The sequence below is a fragment of the Chelonoidis abingdonii genome, chromosome 3 (genome assembly GCF_003597395.2).
Source record: "Chelonoidis abingdonii isolate Lonesome George chromosome 3, CheloAbing_2.0, whole genome shotgun sequence".
Classification (NCBI taxonomy): Eukaryota; Metazoa; Chordata; order Testudines; family Testudinidae; genus Chelonoidis; species Chelonoidis abingdonii.
The window spans coordinates 137,187,444-137,205,811 of NC_133771.1; the positions used below are offsets into that span (position 1 = coordinate 137,187,444).

Sequence of the window (18,368 nt, forward strand, 5' to 3'; positions counted from 1 at the left end):
GAGCCACTAATTTTCTTTACTTCCTTCATAGTTAGTCTTATTCTTGCAAGTGTAAATTAGACCCAGATGTAGAAACTAGGCCAAGAAGGTTTATACCTCGTTTGGAAAGAATATTAAGATCCTTACACTGAATAGAGATCTTATGTCATCATTTCACTAATAAAATAGTTATTCAGTGCTATTAGATACAGTGAAACCCCACTATAACGTGACCTTTGGGGTCCAAAAAATCCCATCGCACTAAATGCAGAGTCATGGCATAGCGGGGTTTCAAATCAGTCAGGTGGTCCCCAAAGCGGTGCATTGAGGTGCACCACCTAGTGCCCCTGGTGCCTAGTGCCCAGCAGGGGAGAGGAGCTGTAGCCCCCTGCCTGTCGGGGACAGAGAACTCCGGGGCTGTGGGCACCGGTGCTCTCTGTCCCCGGCAGGTGTGGGGCCGCGGCTTCCCTCCCGCTTCAAGAGGAGCCGTAGCTCCCCATCTGCTGGGGACAGAGAGCACTGGCGCCAGCAGCCTCGGAATTCTCTGTCCCCAGCAGGTGCAGGGCTGCAGCTTCTCTCCCCTGCCATGGTGTTGGGGACTATTGGTACAGTATCATACTGTACCTTAAAGGGGAGCCAACCTGCAATCGCGTTATATGCAATTTCGCTTTATGGTGGGATGCGTTATGGCGGGGTTTGACTGTATATAGTAACTGACCTGAAAGTGGGAATTGGTTGGGTGATTGATTGTGATATGACCTCCAGCACTTTTAAAAAGATAAGAGTGTCCCTCTTTTGTGACCTATATCTGTGTAAGGTGGAAGTACAGGCTAGTAGCATGGCATGTGTATTTAACCACTTCCCTTTTACCAAATGTACTGTGTTGGCACTGTTGCCTCTCATAATAAATCTGGACATTGGAGACTAGGGAATAAGATTATTTCCAGATGCCTGCTAAAAGGCTTGCAACAGGTTGGCTTTTAGTTTAAAACACTTCATGTCTCTTAATGTTAATTGAGATTAGGTAAAACAGAGCCATCAGAGTAGAAATTTGCCTGTGCCTGGTGGTGAACATATGATTAACCACCACTCCACATGTTTATGCTAATGTGATGTTAACTCCTTTGTTTGCTTGAGATCATGCTGCAATCTGCTTAATTTTATGCAAATTAGATATTGTCCTCAGAATCCTAACAAGTTGACAAAACGGCCTTATGTTAAGCAAGTTTTCTCCATCTTTCCTTACATGATTCATAAATTGGGCTGCTGTTCCTCTTTCGTCTTTTGTAACTTTCTCACTGTCAAGAAATGCTGTTAAGAAAGGGGAAGAAAATTCAGCTAATGTCTCAGTGTGCCGATTGCATTTCAGTATTCCTCCTCAATATCTTGGCTAATTGGGCTCCTTGGGAATATAGGCTTTAACTTATAATTGATGTATCACATTCGATAGCCTGCCTCTTCAGTGGTGACCTATACCAGATGCTTCAGAAAAAGATGAACCTCTCCACCCAAAAGCCATTATTCCGCTAGCCAATTGTGTAATGTTGTATATTGGGGATAAAGAGATCAGGGGGATAGAGAATGAAAAGATTGGTGAGTAATAATTGGATAGGATGGTAGTGTGTAGTAGGAGGATAGATGGAAAGAGGAGAAAGAGGGTGTGGAAAATAAGCAAAAAGCAAGAAATTACTGGGAATAAGATGACAGAGAAAACGTGAAAAAGGGAGAAAATATAATGCAGGGAAGATTGTGTTTGTGTGCACACGCCATTCACATAAATGATCATTCCATCTTTCACTCCTATAGTGCATTCTTGGCCTGACTCTAAGGCAGAGAGTCACAATTTTTTTTTTGTTGATGGACCCCTTTTCAAATGCAATGTTAATCCCAGACCCCCAACTGAGAAACTGATTGACAAAATTATACATATGCTCCATAAAAACACGTACTGTTAGTAATGTTTTAAGAAAAGGAGTATAAGAGTACTTGCAGATATCAGTGAGATGGGTGTGCCTGTTTCTTACTGCAGAGTCTTTCTATCCTTGGACTGGTGGTTGACAAGCAAACTTGTAAATCATTCTCCACTCCCAGTTATGACCTGAACTTTGTCTTGATAGATGTCATGTTAGAGAATGATGCTTCACGTGTAAATGTTGATGGCAAAGGTAGCAACATTTTCATTGCTTCTGTAACTAATACTGAGTACTCCACAGCAACAGTTGACCAAAACTGGCCAGGTGCCTGTTCCTGAAACTACAGGGCAGTTCAACCAGGTCCTGTTCTGCTTTCCCACTCAAATGGCAAGACAACATAGCAAAAGTTGAGAACAGATCCCAAACCCAATCATATTTCTCCATGTTAATATTTTTAAAGTAAACACTGAAGTACTCTGCCAAAGTTGAAAAGTGAGCAGTGATCTGTCACTTAGTTGTCATGCTGTTAGTATCCAGAAAATCTGTCAATAGAGGAAATATATGAGATTTCACTGCTCATTCTAGTTTTCCAAACCTCTACTTTATTCTGAAATGTTGTAATCTTGTCACTCACTTCAAGTATGGTGGTATTACCCTCTTGTATGAACAGATTCAGTGCATTCCACTGGTTAAAAATGTCTGCGAGGTCTGGAAGCTTTGCAGTCCATATTGGATCAGAAAAGTTTGTGGCATTCTTGGGATTATGCACTGAAAGAAAACCCAGCAGCTCTTTGTGAAGCTCAAAAACTCATTCCAACACTTTGTCATGAGAGAGCCAACTCACTTCTGTATGAAACAATGATTTGTCATATCCTGCATCCATTTCTAAACACAGCTTTGTAAAAAGATATGAATTCAAAGGCCAGGACTTCACAAAATTCACAACTGTGTCAGCTGCATTGAGCACATCACATTCAGGTTTCATCTTCTTTGACTCAAGGGCCTGGCGATGCAAGGTACCATGTGTTACAATGACCTGTGATTTATGGCGCTCATTCTTGCTACACCACCATTCCTATTGCCTATCATAGAAGCAGCACTGTCCATGCAAACAGCAACACATTTCTCTCAGTTCAGCAATTCTACTTTCATGAAATCGTCCAATAATTTGAATATTTCCTGACCTGTTGTCTGTTTTGGTAACTCCTGATAAAAAAAGAAAATCTTACAAAATTTCCCCAGTCAAACATAACTAACAAAAACTAATAATTGTGCTGCATTATCAACATCAGTTGTCTTATCAAACTGAATTGCAAACTGTTCCCATGTACATAGCCTTTCAGTTAGATAGCATTTTACATTATTTGAAAGCTATTCAAGTCTCTTAGTATGTAGTTAGAAAGTGTTATAGCCTTAAGTTTCTTCGCTGCATATTCCCTTACCATCATTTCGCACATTTCTACAGCAGCTAGAAGAATCGGTTCTTCTCCAGCGGTACAGGATATTTTACTCTTTGCAATCTGAAGCACTGTTAAGAAAGATGCTTTCAGAGCCTTTTCTGGAACTGATGTTTGCTATTTGAGTTTTCTGTTGATTGTTACTACTTTCTCATTGAAAAAAGTCTTGATTTGTCTTTATGCTCAAGTTGCCTTGTTGCGAGGTGTCGTTTCAATTTTGTGGATTTCATTGCTTTGTTTGACAGGATTTATAAGCATACAACACATTGTGGTCATCCATAATTAAATTCCATAAAACTAAAATCAGTATAACTTTCGTCAAACTTTCTGTTCATTTGTTTCTTACTCTTTGACTCTGCATTGTCCATGACTTTAGCACAACTAGCAGTACTAGTATAAGGACATTTTAAAAATATATCCATTTTCCAACGTAATTTGCTCCCACACTGTAAAAATGTATTCCACTTCCACCCACCAAAGACGTCTTAGTCGTAAAAAAAATAAAATAAAATAAATGGAAATCACTTCTGATTTGCTGTCACAAAGCAGTGAGATTTTTTTTTATGTTGATGTTTATGCAATGTGAGTATTACGGCACTGTTCATGCACCATTTGTTGGTTTTAATTGTTAGGCAATGCAGACGTATGGTGAGAAATTTTTTTTTTGTAATATTTGCAGACCCCTTGTGCAGTCTCTAAGGGCCCCAGTTTGAGAACCACTGTTCTAAGATAAAATCTGGTCTCTTTGTACTGCCCAGGCAGCTCAAAGAAGCCTAATTCTGGCTATAATTAGTCAGCTGAGAATTTCCCTGGAGGTAGAGTGTTTCTCTCAGCTGGGGTAAAGATGTCAGAGTCAGTTTCTGACACAACATCTCACCTTCCTCACTGGCACAGAGCATGTGCCGGGGAGGAAGGAGGTGGATCCTTAGCTTGTGTAAGTTACCATAGCCCCTAGATTGACCTAACTTGCTCTGAGGCTGTTGCAGACCAGCCCACCAACTCATGGGGCTGTGTAACTGACCTTTCACCTGTGCTTAATAGATCTTGGATGTAGAAGAAAATCTACCCCTCCATCTTCAAAGTATAGTCAGTGTTTGAATTGACTTGAGCACATATAGGAATCATAGGGAGAAGGAGGGAGGGATTTCCTTGTCTCCTTTGCAATTCTTTCCCCTCTCTGGGTACTGCTATTTCTGCTAAAAATGACTTTTATCTCTGACTTATAAAAAATTTTCTGGAAAGCCAACTTTTTGTCTTTGAAAATACAATAGAGTATTCCAATGGATTTTAAGGAAATTTCTTTGGGTAAATTCTCTCCAGAAACTCAAACTTTTATTTTCTCTGCCCCACTACAATTAATCGCTTTTGTGAGCTTCTCAAAAGATATTTCCTACTTTGCACCTGCCGATTTGATCCTGGTATAATGTTCTTGTGTGCCCTGTCTCTCTCAGCTAACTTTTCTATAGCAGATCCTGTAAATGGGCCTTCATACAGTGTATTTTCCAGATCAGATGCACAATTTGTATTGCATTGTGCCCCATAATAAAAATATTTGGTATCATTTCTTAAAAATGATAATTGTGATTGAGCCTCTTGTTTTTTGAGGTATGTAGATCTTGCTCATTCATTGTTCATTCCTTCTTGTCTGCAGACCCATCAGCACCGCTGCTTTCAGAATCTGGTATATATCACTACATCTGATTCCTCCTCTTTTCTGTGCACTAAGCTTTCCTTATGTGCTCATAGACCCTCACTTTATCTATTGAAGTAGAAGTTTTAATCAAACTCTGTATCCTCAACAACTGGGTAGAAGATTTTATGACTTGTATTGTTGTACAGACAAAACTACACAGGATCTTTTCAGGGGGCAAGACAAAGATGCCACATTTATTATGATAACAATTTGATTTATGACCAGTAACTAATATCTTAATCCTTATACACACACACACACACACACACACACACACACACACACACACACACACACACACACACACACACACACACACACACACCAGATGTTCTGCAGCTGCTGCATAGTTACCAGTCCTCAAGATAGCTTAAGTTCATGGCTTGATTTTGCAGCTTGGGTTTGTAGCTTGTGGCGGCTAACTGACCAGGAAAGCCGGGCACAAGAACGAGCTGGGTCTCTGTTGGGTATGCACCGATGTTCTCCCATGTTGGCAGCAGAATGTTACCCTCCAAATTCTCCCATCTCACCCATCCTTTTTGTAGGCTTTAGTTTGAATCCAGAGTCTATAGGTTTTGCTGTGTCACGCTGCCTCTAGGTTTGGTTATTGATCACCCGTCAATTGCAGGCGTGACTTTCAGCCTTGGACCTGGCTTTGATCTTTCTTCTATTGTACCTTTTCTTTTTAGGGTGGACACTTCTTACTTTGTTAGGGCTCTTGTCTGCATCTTCAGCTGGTGGGGTTTGAACTTTATTTCATCAGGACAGGCTGGGGCTGGAGGTTGATTCCATCATCCATACATGCCTCAGTCACACATCTAAACTAACTAATAAGATTACAGCAGGGTTTGCAAAAATGAAGGTTGGAGGAAGCTTTTACAAAGTGGAGTGAGTGTTTTAAAATGGGGTTTGAATTACAATATGGCAAACAGTGAACAGAAGTTACAATGTAGGCAAGTGTAGTGAATGGTGGACAGAAGTTACATTGATAAAGTGAACAATTAAAAACAATTTCATTTATCAGTTCTACAGTATTCGTGGCATTGATGGATACCATAATGGTGATTGCTCTGAGGAAGAATACCAGTTAGCTCTTCAGTTCTTATTATTGCTTCAACAGGTGTTGATCTTCAGAAAGTTGTTTAGTGGAGGAAGAAAGGTGAATGTGTGCTTTGTGCTTAATGTCATTGTTTTTTTTCCCCCGGTTGTCTTCCCAGCATTCACATTTTTCTGTTTTGCAGAAATCATTCCTTTGCTAGATGTTGAGTAACGTTGGACATAGCTATAGCAAAGTTGGTAGCTTACTTCTCTAAATGCAGTATAAATGATGAACCAATAGTTGCTGTCTGGTTTGGTGCATATTAGAAGAATTCACAGTTAAAATCAATGACACATGATTCCCTATCTCTTAGGTTTTTTTTTTCTCCTGTGAGAATCATACAATGGAGAGGTGGTGTCAGAGGTACTCCTGAATCAGTGAAGCATCTCATGACGCAAACACTTTTTAATTTTACAGCAGTCAATTGATCTCCAACTTAAGATGGCTGCCTGGGCTTTAAATTCTATTATGTAAAACAAATCAATATTTTGCTGGCTCAATCAAAAGTACAATCAGAGTTAGGCCCTGACCAGGATGGGCTTTTGGCTTAAGGTGGGGAAAAGCCTTCTTTCTCTGTCCCAGCTTCACTCAGAACTGCCACCTCAAGGAAGCAGCCAGCCCTTTTTACCTAGCCTGTTGGGTCTTGATTTGGCTTCTGCCTGCTCCCAGCCCGTCTGGCCACTGGAGGGCCAATTATCATTGTTTCTACTAGCAGCTGATCCAGGGTGGCTTTTCTAAGCAGCTATTGGAAGTCTAAACTTGCTGCTCTCTTCTCCCAAAAGGACAACTTTCGTTGGTGTGCCCCATGGAACCTGAATCTAGTCTTAACAAAGCTGATGAGTCCTCTTCTTTGAGCCTCTGGTGACCTGGTCCCTGTTGCATCTTTCATGAAGGTAGCTTTTTTATAGTCATTACATTGTCCAGGAGAGTGGGAGAGTTGAGGACTCTAGCATCAGATCCTCTGTATACAGTTTTCTATGTGGACAAAGTCTACCTTTGTTCTCACCAAGGTTTCTTACAAGCATGGTTTTCACTTTTTATATTAACCAAACAATCTTATCGACCTTCTTCCCAAAGCCTCTTGGTAGTAAGGTTGAGGAGGGACTGAACATCTCTGAATGTTAGAAGACCTTTAGCGTTTTATCTGGTACAGGCTAAACCTTTCAGGTCTTCAACTCGGTTGTTCATTGCGGTTATCAACAGAATCAGCAGTCTTGTCTCCACTCTGAGGATATTGCCTTGGATATCCAGTTATATTTACCCGTGTTACCAGTTGGTTAACATGAAGCCGCCAGATGGAGTGTTGGATCATTTGACTAAGTCCTAAGCAATCACTGCGACCTTTCTGGCTAATGTTCCCATTTTAGACATCTGCAAAGTGGGAACCTGGTCAGCATGTCATGCATTTGCCTTTGACTATGCTATCTCTCAACAGTTTAGAGACGGTACTAAATTTGGATGAGTAGTCCTCCGGTCCCTGTTCAAATAGACTGTGAACCCACCTCTCGTTGAGACTGCTTGTGAGTAACTTACAGTGGAATGGACATATGCAATAAGTCGAAGAAGTATAAATGTTTACTAAGCTTTCCATAACCGTTGGTCTTTGAGATGTGCTGCACATGTCTGTTCTATGATCTGTCCTCCTTCCACTCTTACTGAGGGCTGGCTCCTCCCTTTGTGCCTGCACACAATATATGAGAAAGCAGAGGGTGCTTGTGCAGCCCTGAGAGGTACCACTATGGGGAAAAAACTCTTCAACAATGGTGCACTGGGGTGCACACACACCTATAGTGGAATAGACATGTGCAACACATTTAAAAGAACAGTAGTTATGGAAAGGTTAGTAACCATTTCTTATTTTACCTCTGTGTTTGGTACTGGTATGTGGCCACTGCTGGAATATTGTGACCAGTTTTGGTGTCCACAATTCAGGAAGGATGTTTCAGGGAAGAACCGTGAGAATGATTAAAGGATTAGAAACCCTGTTTTACAGTGATAAACTCAAGGAGCTTAATCTATTTAGTTTAACAAGAGAAGATTAAGAGGTGACTTGATTACAGTCTATAAGTATCTACATGGGGAACAAGTATTTGATAATGGACTCTTATATGTAGCAGGGAAAGGTTTAACACAATCCAGTGGCTGGAAGTTGAAGCTAGACAAACATCTGGAAATAAGACATACATTTTTTAAAGTGATGGTAATTAACCATTGAAACAACTTACCAAGAGATGGGATGGATTCTACATCACTGATCATTTTAAAACCAAGATTGGGTGTTTTTCTAAAAATATGCTCCAAGAGTTCTGGGGGAAATTCTGTGGCCTGTGTTACGTAGAAGGTCAGAATAGATTATCATAGTGGTCCCTTCTGGCCTTGGAATCTATGAAGCATCGAGAAACAGATAAAGCAATATTGGTAAATGAGATAGAACACCACCATGTGAGGAATCCCATTCGCTGCTACCATTAAGGGGTATGGGATGGGCTTCTGAAACTCTGTGTTGTCAGATCGTTCTTCAGATGGAGAAGGATTGTGTTAAGGAAGCATTGTCTTAAATTGGGAGGACATGGGATAGGTGCCATGGGACTCAATAAGACTGAGTCCTTGTAACTGACAATTGGCCCAGAAAATCCCCATGATTTTTTTCCTACCCATCCAAATAGCTTGTGTTAGGGCCGCCGAGAGGATTCAGGGGGCCTGGAGGCTTTGGCGGCAGGGGACCCTACTGCCGAAGACCTGGCACTTCAGCGGCGGATCCTGGGGCAGAAGTACCCCCCACCGCCGAATTGCTGCCGAAAACTCGCCCCGGGACCTGCTGCTGAAGTGCCGGAAGGACCCCCGCCGCAGGTCTTCGAGGCACTTCAGCGGAGGGTCCCGGAGCGGAATTGCTGACGAATTGCCAACGACGAACCAGAGTGGAAGAAGCTCCAGGGCCCCGGGCCCCGTGAGAGTTTTCTGGGGCCCCCAGAGAGAGTGAAGGGCCCATATCAAGGTATGTTTCCCACTTTGAACTTTAGCGTCCAGAAAGTGGGGACCTGCATGTACCCTTCTAAGCTTAATTCCTAGCTTAGATCTGCCACCAACAAGAAATTCCGGTGTCTGGTATACTCCCTGTCCCCCAAAACCTTCCCTGGGGGACCCAAGACCCAAACCCCTTGGGTCTTAAAACAAGGAGAAATAACTCGTTTCCCCTCCTTTCCCCCTCCCAGACTTTCCCCTCCCTGGGTTACCCTGAGAGACTACTGTGACCCAAACTTCTTGGATTTTAAATCAGAGAGGAATTAACCTTCCACCCCCTCCTTTCCCCCCACCAATCCCTGGTGAGTTCAAACCCAATCCCCTTGGGTCTTAAACAAGGAAAAAAATCAATCAGGTTCTTAAAAAAGAAAGCTTTTAATTAAAGAAAGAAAAAGTAAAAATTATCTCTGTAAAATTAGGATGGAAAATGTTTACAGAGTCTTCAGTTTATATAGACTAGAGGGACTCCCTAGCCTGAGATACAAGTTACAGCAAACAGAGGTAAAATATCCTTCCAGCAAAATACACATTTACAAGTTAAGAAAAGAAACATAAGCCTAATCCACTTTTCTAGCTAGTACTTACTATTTTGAATATGAGAGACTGTTTTAGAAAGATTGGAGAAAGAACTGGTTGCACGTCTGGTCCCTCTTACCCCAAGAGCAAACAAACAACAAAACGAACAGCACAAACAAAGACTTCCCTCCACCAAGTTTGAAAGTATCTTGTCTCCTGATTGGTCCTCTGGTCAGGTGTCAGCCAGGTTCACTGAGCTTCTTAACTCTTTACAGGTAAAAGAGACATTAATCCTTAACTATCTATTTATGACAACCCAGCTCCGGGTGCCTGGGCCCCATGAGAGTTTTCTGGGGCCCCCAGAGAGGGTGAAGGACCCAGCTCCAGGGCCCCCAAAGAACTCTCGTGGGGGCCGCTTCGGGGCCTGGGGCCTGGGGAAAATTGCTCCTCTTGCCCCCCCTCTCCCAGGCGGCCCTAAGGGCTTGTCTAGATTGGAAAGTATTCCTAATTAAATCTATATATGGATGCTCTTTTTCCAGGACAAGGCACTCTTATTCAGGAATATCAGCGACCTGTATGGATGTAATCTGGAGTAGTTAATCCACTTTAAATTCGCATCCTACTTTATTCCTGATTAATTCTCACATGTTGTTAAGCCGTCAAGTATATCAGTAAATAGCTGTGACCATTTTACTCCCAGACTGGTCTCTTGTGAATTCACTGACAAGGAACAATTATTGCTAGAATAGTAGTATAGAAATATGAAGCTTCACTGACATGGATCTCTGTCTCTCTGTTTATCCTCTGCACATGCATACTCATATATAAAAATAAGATAGCTGTGCTGGATTGTGAAAAATGACATCTGTTCTGGTGTACTTAGAAATTACAGGCAATGGTAAAGTGTTGCATTAGGCTGGCACATTTTGTGAAATATGCAGCAGAATTGCCAACTTTCTATTTGCAAAAAAACTGAACACCCCTGCCCCGCCCCTCCTCGGAGGCCATGCCCCCTGCTCACTCCAGGGTGGGGCCAGAAATGAGGAGTTTCTAGAATATCAGGGTTGGAAGGGACCTCAGGAGGTCATCTAGTCCAACTCCCTGTTCAAAGCAGGATCAATCCCTAGACAGATTTTTCCCTCAGGTCCCCTCTAGGATTGAACTCACAACCCTGGATTTAGCAGGCCAATGCTCAAACCACTAAGCTATCCCTCAGGAGGGGGCTCTAGGCTGGGATATGTAGCAAGTGACTTGGAGTGCTGGAAGAGGTACAGGCTCTGGGCTGAGGATGCAAGTTCCTGGGTGGGGCCAGAAACGAGGGGAGGAGTTCTCTGGACTAGGAAAGGGGGTTGGGGTGCGGAGGGGTGGTTAAGGGCTCCAGCTGGGGGTGTGGGCTCTGGGGTGGGGCTGGATATGAAGGGTTTGGGGTGTAGGAGGGTGCTCTGGCATGGGATCAAGGGATTCAGAGGGGGATCAGGACTGGAGCTGGGGCAGAGGGTTGGGACCTGGGAGGGGGTCCCGGGTTCAGGCTTTGGGCAGCACTTACCTCAAGCAGCTCCCAGAAGCAGCATCATGTCCCCCCTCTGGCTCCTACGGAGGCACGGCCAGGTGGCTCTGTGCCCTTTCCTGTGTGCAGGTGCTGCCCCTGCAGCTCCCATTGGCTGTGTTTCCCGCCCAATGGGAGCTGTGGGGGCTGCATGCGGAGACCCCTGGCTGCTCCTACGCATAGGAGCCAGAGGAGGGACATGACGGCTGCTTCCCGGGAGCCACGCAGTGTGGAGGTTAGCAGGGAACCTGCCAGCCCCGCTGCGTTGCGCTGCCAACCGGACAGTCAACGGCCCTGTCAGTGATACTGACTGTAGCCTCCGGGATCTCTTTTTGACCAGATGTTCCAGTCAAAAACTGGATACCTGGTCACCTTAGTATGCACCTATGTATTATTGCCAGGTGATCCTATCAATTTTCACAAGGTGACTGATGCTAGGTCACTGTTTGGATGGAAGGCCTCAGATGATATTGCAATAAGTATTGATGATTCAGGAGGTGGCCCATTCCTGTCTGGTCTATACCGCACAAATTCCCTCACATGATGTTAGATGATGTTGTGCCACTGCAGGCTCTCTATCAGATGAGGTCTCTAAAATTTGACGTCCTGAGTGTAATGTTTAATAAGTATGAGAAGGCAGACTGGATGGATAGAAGACCGAGTGCTTTCACCAGCATACTTGTCAAGTAGACAGAAAGCCAGCTCAGAACAAGACTGCTGAGGCTTCTGGAAACATCTACTTTGTGTGTGCAGTGTAAAGGGAATGTTGATGGGTGGGCCAGATTTGATAGACATTGTGACCGTGCCCATGGGGTCACAACACCACTGAAATTTGGTCCAGCCACTGGTCTGTCTGGCATTATGGAGGCGTGGGTTGGCCAAATTTCAGTTGCATTGTGACTCTGGGTACCGAGTGGTGGAGCATTGCTCTGATTCCAGGTGCTCGATAACACTCTGGACCACTGCAACAGCACTACTCCCCAAATTATGCAGGCCCCTGTGCACTTGCCTAGCTGCATTGGTTGTTCCTCCACCAGTGCTTGGGATCCTTAACAATTACGCTTTTTGTTTGGATTGCTGAAGTCATTTATACTGGTTTAAAGTATGCGAATTCTTTGCAAACTTTTGAGGGAAGATCCTGCAAGAGCCCTCAGACTTCTACCAAGTAGCCCTAATTTTGCCTGCTTGTCACATAAAGCTTTATATCATATCATAAGTGTCTCATGTTGCAGTATTGATCTCTCACTGCACAAAATAAAACCCAGTACGCTATTGTGGATTTAAATGATCACAAACCAAGTTCTCAGTTTCCCCCTCACTACTACATTGCTTCTCAAAACATCTTAAAAGTAGCACAGTAAAATTCCATGAACCTGCCAATGTTTTCATGAAATTTATTAAGCTGTTAATTTCACCCATCTGGTATAATATAATGTGGGTGTGTATAATTGTATATACACTCTAGTGAAATGCAGTCATTGCTAGTGAGGAACTTGGTAGTCATTCAGCTCTCATTAACACTCCACAATAGTTTAGGACAAAATGAAGAATATCACATTTAATGGATATTGCTGGGGAATTTTGCCTAGGTAACTTACTTGTCTAAACTGGAATTTGGCCCAGTCACTGGAAGTAAATATCAGAAATGCCATAGGATCTTTAATGACCACACGTGGGGTTATTAAATCTTGGTTTTAGGTCTTAACTGAAAGATTTATTTATTATTTTGATAGACTACCACTTTATGCATAACCAGCACTACTTTCTTCAGCATTCTAGGTTTTCCTTACAAATTCTGATAAGGGTTTATTGGTTACTGAGTGAGCGTGTAAGATTGTGGGCCTTGAACCAGGGTGAATCCCTAGACCGTCCTCAGACTGTGGCCGCCACCCAATAGTTTACCCAAACTAGTGGAGAAGGGGGCTTGCTAAGCTCTAGCTCACAAAGGTTCTCCCCATAACACTGATTTAAGAAGATGTCCAGCCCCGCCGATTGGCTGGTATGCACTATTTAAAGCAGAGGTACAGGAAGTTGTTTGAGCAACTTGGTGAATCCCTGGCTACTACGAACCCTGCCTGTTTGCCTGACTCCTGCCCCCCAGCCTGTTTCTGTCCCCTTTATTCCAGACCCCTGTCTGTTCATGGTTCCTGCTTTCCTGTCTCGCTCCAGGTCCCTGCTCCTATGCCCTGCCCCTCACGCTGTCTCTGGCTCTGACCCTTGGCTTGGCTACTGAGTCTGTCTCTGGCAATGAACCTTGGCTTGGCACCTAACTCTGACCCTGGCTCCAGTTCCAGGCACCCGATTCTAACCATTAGGCCTGACCGCCTATTCCCTGGACCTTCAGTGAGATCCAAAAGAACACTGTCTACAGTATGGTTGAAGAAATTTAACCCCATGTACGCAGGAAAGTGATAAATTATTGTGCTCGGTTTAGGTAAAATAATTACTTTGTCATCAAAATGAGGCATTTTATCAATTTATGGCATTAACAAAATGAAATATTTTGACAGGTGTCTAAAGGATATTTCTATAGTAACCAAAGTGACTTGTGGTTTCTAAAAAGCAGAAGGGCATTTTTTTATAATGTTGGCAGGTAGAGATATAAATATAATTTTATAATCAACCTTCTTGTGGCATTTAGAAAATGCCTATTTTAGTTACTGTGATCGCGGTCAGGAGTTCACTGATGGCACTTTCAGGAGGTGGTGCACAGATCTTATATACTTTTCTGATTTTTCATCACAGACTCACAGGCATATTTCTGCTGTCAGGAAAAGCTACATCAGGGAGATTTGCCTTATGGGCATATACTTGATGCCTTTTCGTCATAGCCTGAATTTTGATATTAACCTCCCCTCTGGGAATTCAGCATGTATAAAACTTTCATGTATAGCATCATATGTTCTCCTAGCTTTTTTTCAGAAGTAGAAAGAAGGCTCCAGATTTAATTAAGAATATCTTCTCTTTCATGTTTTATTAAGGATCCTGTGCACTAAGGCTTGTAATGAGTTCTATTTTCTTTGGAGATACCATTGTGGTTGTCAGCCTCGCTGCCTTAGAGACATCTGAATATTTACTATTCATCCATTATTATATGTCAACTTTTTCCTCATTCCCTTCCCCCCCCCCACCTGTGTGGAAGCAAATCACAAATTAGGTTTATAAAACATTTATAGTGGCTCGGGGTAGGTAGGGAGGGGAAGGACGACAGTTATACACCCTACTGTTAGGGGTTATTTATAATTATTTGTAAACATTCACTGTATGTTGAAATTTTGGCATATAGGATCTAACCTAGGCAGTAGAAATGGAGATTTTGTTATAAGTAAAGATAAGATTGGATTGTCTGAAGCTAAAATTTTGCTGATTGCTGCTTTGGGATATTTCTTAAAGGAAAAAAAAAACTATTTACCTTAGAAAATTATCCATTGTGTATAGGCAGCAGTTTATTGTACTTTTCAACCAAAAATTCATAAAGCATTTTGGTATGTGGACAATAGATGGAGCTATTATGGTCGGGGATACCTATAATCTATGCCTTCTCTTTTGAGTTTTGAAGTGGTAGATGGCTAATGTATGCACAAGTGGATGTGCTTCACATTAATTTCTAGAAGCAGCATTTCAAAAGTAACCCTTGAATGCCTTTGCTGGTTACATCAGAGTCCCTAAAGATTATTTTATAGATCTGTCTTTATAGGTACTTATATTGCCCCTGCCACCTGAGGGCTAATCTACATTTAAATGTTTTACTAGTATAACTACTTTGGTTAGGGGATGTGATTTTTTTACTGAAATAGTTATACCAGTGAAATCCTTATTGTGAACACAGTTACAGTTGTATAAAAATTACTTATACTAGTATGGTTATTCACCTTCCCATATGGGAATAGCTATAGTGGTAGAAAGCTCCTTTATACTACTATAACTGCATCCACACTAGGGGGATTGTGCAATTTTAACTATACTGACATAATTAAAATGGTACAACTTTCTAGTGTCATTAATGTAATTTATCTTTGTGAGGTAGGAAAGTGCTGTTATCTTGATTTTTTTTTTTTTTTTCTTATACAAAACGAAGCGCAGAGAGTTTAAGGACTAATATCACAAGCAAGCCAGCGGTAGAGCTGGGAATTTAACTCAGGACTCCTGACTCCCAGTTCTGATTCTCTAACAGGAATCACACACTGCTCAGGAACTGTAAGTAAAATAAGATCAGAGTATCAGGAACCCTGCATGGCTCCTAAACTACATGTTTCAGGGAGAAAAAGAAATGGAGATTCCTGATTTTTAAGCACTTACCCATGCAAGCTCAGCATTTTCTTAATATATTAATTTTAATAGGTGCATACCATTTACAAACACAGTATGTCCTATATATAAAAACCTTAAGGAAGTAATGGTACTTATCATTGTTCAAGAAAGATTTTTTCTGGAGCCTAACAGATTGATGGCACCCATTTAAATGTACTATATCATCTGGCAATTATGAACTGAGGTACACTATAAAGCCTGATGATGATCTGATGGACTACAAGGTAATGACCCATGAATTACAAGTGTAAAATTTTCTTCAACTTAAATATCAGACATGGCTTTTCCCCACAAATGTAAAAAATAATTAAAAACTAAAAAGGAAGGAATGTTTTCTGTGTAAAAGAATCTAGGTAAACCGTAATTTTGCACATCTTGTTCCAATAGCTTATTAAGAACGTTTCCTGTAATGGGATTCAGTGGAGCAGAAAAATTAAACAGAATGCAAAACTCTCCTGTCTTTTATTACTGTTGTTTTAGCTGCTGCTTGGGTGTTCAGTTGCTTAATTTCCCGTGTTTTCTGTGCAATCTACTGATGTTACAAATGTTTGTTTCCTTCTCTCTCATTCTCCCTCCAAATGAATTGGCAGGAAGTAATTTCTGTACTGCTAAGGATCTTGCAGAAGAAATAAGATCATTAACATCTGAGAGAGAAGGGCTGGAGGGACTTCTCAATGAGCTGTTGGTGCTGAATGCCAGAAATGTCCAAAAATTAGAGAGAATTAAAGAAGATTACAACAGATTGAAACAAGAACTGGAGCAGGGGGAGTCTGCCTTTGGTAAGTAGTTCACCAGCTGTTGGGTGATTGAAGCTTTGCTTTTCTATATTGTGGGCAGACCAGTATTCTGCTTGATTGGATGAACATCCCTGTGATGTGTGTGACATGCAGAACTTACCATTTTTAGGAGGGAAATTTTGGCAGGACCTTCATAAACAGTAGGTTGTACATGCTGTCAGGCTTTGTCTTGTCATTCATGAGTGACATTTTTTCTAGCTTTGTGTATATTAATTTTGTAGGGTGCTTTTGATATCTCTCTTAGCCCTGATTCCCAAAAAGTCTTGTGTGCTGAAACCTAATTAATAATAATAATAATAATAATAATGCCTTGTGCATGTACATCATGTGCATAATCAAATATCTTGTACATAAATGTTCTTGTACTTTTTCATCTATGGAAAATGTAGGTTGTCCACAACAACAGGAACCTCTGCCTTTAACATAATTGGATATTTATTCAGGATGTGTCAGAAAAATGTGTAACCCATAGAGGGCTCAAGGTTTTGAAAGCAAGAAGTCTTTATTTAAATAAGTGGTTTAGCGAAAACAGCTAGCAAGTCAACATAAGCAGCCTTTGTGGCTTACTATTTCAAAGTGGAATCAGGAAATTTGATCTGTGATTAAGTGAATGCAACTGACAAAGTGTAGAGCTGCTTCTAATTTCTGTAGATCCTGTCTTCTGCCTTTCCCTCCTGAAGCCACCCAGTAAGTTACCAGATAAAGTGGCTATGTTGCTTAAGTAAAAGATGGAGTAGTGTTTAATTGACTACAAATACACACACATTGTAGTTACCTCTACCTGCTAAACATAATCTTAGAATTGCTTTCTTGAGAAAGAATTAGAGATAGTTCCAGAGTTTGAAACTCTTTTCCTGCCTCAAAATCTTCTGAACTGTATGTTGGTAGAAGAGACAAAAGCATTGCTCTTTTGGAAGGTTGCTGAGTTGTGTTTCCTAGGTGACCAGACAGGCAAAACTATCTTAAAAACAAAAAGATAGATTTTGTAGGCCACTAAAGAGATTTAAAGCAACAGTACTCTTGAAAACACATGCAGGAAGAGAAGGAAGATGTGTCCTCTACGCTACTAGACAAGTATTTATCCTGCTAGAAACTAGAAAAGATCCAGAACAGTAGAGCAAAAATTGTAATGGTCTTCCTCCAACATTAATGTTTTTCAACATAAGCAAAGTGATCCAAAAGCAGATGATGAAGCATGCTTTCTAATTATTTGGGTTTGCCAGTGGGTTGAAGAGGTTTTTTTGGTTCCCCAGGCTGTGCCCTTCATATTGTTACTTGCTCTGTTAGGGAACTTTCCATAACACACAATTTTCCAAATGAGTTCTTCTTTACTGAGCTTTCAGACTGTTTCTGTGAGCTTGCTGAAGCAACAGAACTGGCAGCGCTTCCAAGACTGTCCTTTTTTGAAACAGCAAATGTGTGCAATGAAGCATCATACTCTACTGAAATTTACTGCAAATTATGACAATAATAAATTGCAAAGCACTGAGATGTCAGAGATTTATTATGCAGATTATAATTTGATTTGTTGTGATTCCACAAGAATAAGTGAAGAAAGTTAATTCTGTATGAAATAAAACTTTATTAAACCAAACCAAATTGCTGAAAGCTGTATAAACCATTAAAATTATTTGATCTTCATATAATCTACACCATTTTACTTTTTGGAAGATAGACACTCCTTTAGATTTGAGAGCATATAGCATGTGAATTTTGTTTGGAAACAAATCTGGGAAAAGTGGTAAATATCTTGTATTTTAAAAAAAAGACATGAAGTTTCATGAAGCAGTTGTCTTTTCACATAGTACTTTTATGCTTGGAAAATAAAACATGGAATAATCTAAATTGCAGATGGCACATTATCACTGAGAAGGCTTTCTCTGTGATTGCTGCTGTTTATTGAATGTTGCACCCTGTTTTCTATGCAGACTGATTGGTGATGAGGACAGGTTTTATTTTCTTCAAGGTTATTGCATTTAACCTTTAGCAACTGGGAATTGAAATTAGTCGAGTAACTTTGACTTTGGGATGTTTTG

General features: G+C 41.3%; 1 protein-coding gene across 1 annotated transcript in view; it reads left to right on the forward strand.

The window, feature by feature from the left end:
• Window positions 1–18,368, forward strand: part of DISC1 (DISC1 scaffold protein) — a 399,613-nt gene that overhangs the window by 193,965 nt on the left and 187,280 nt on the right. The window contains 1 exon segment of the mRNA XM_075064148.1: window positions 16,126–16,314. Within this exon segment, the coding sequence (XP_074920249.1) occupies window positions 16,126–16,314 (189 nt within the window).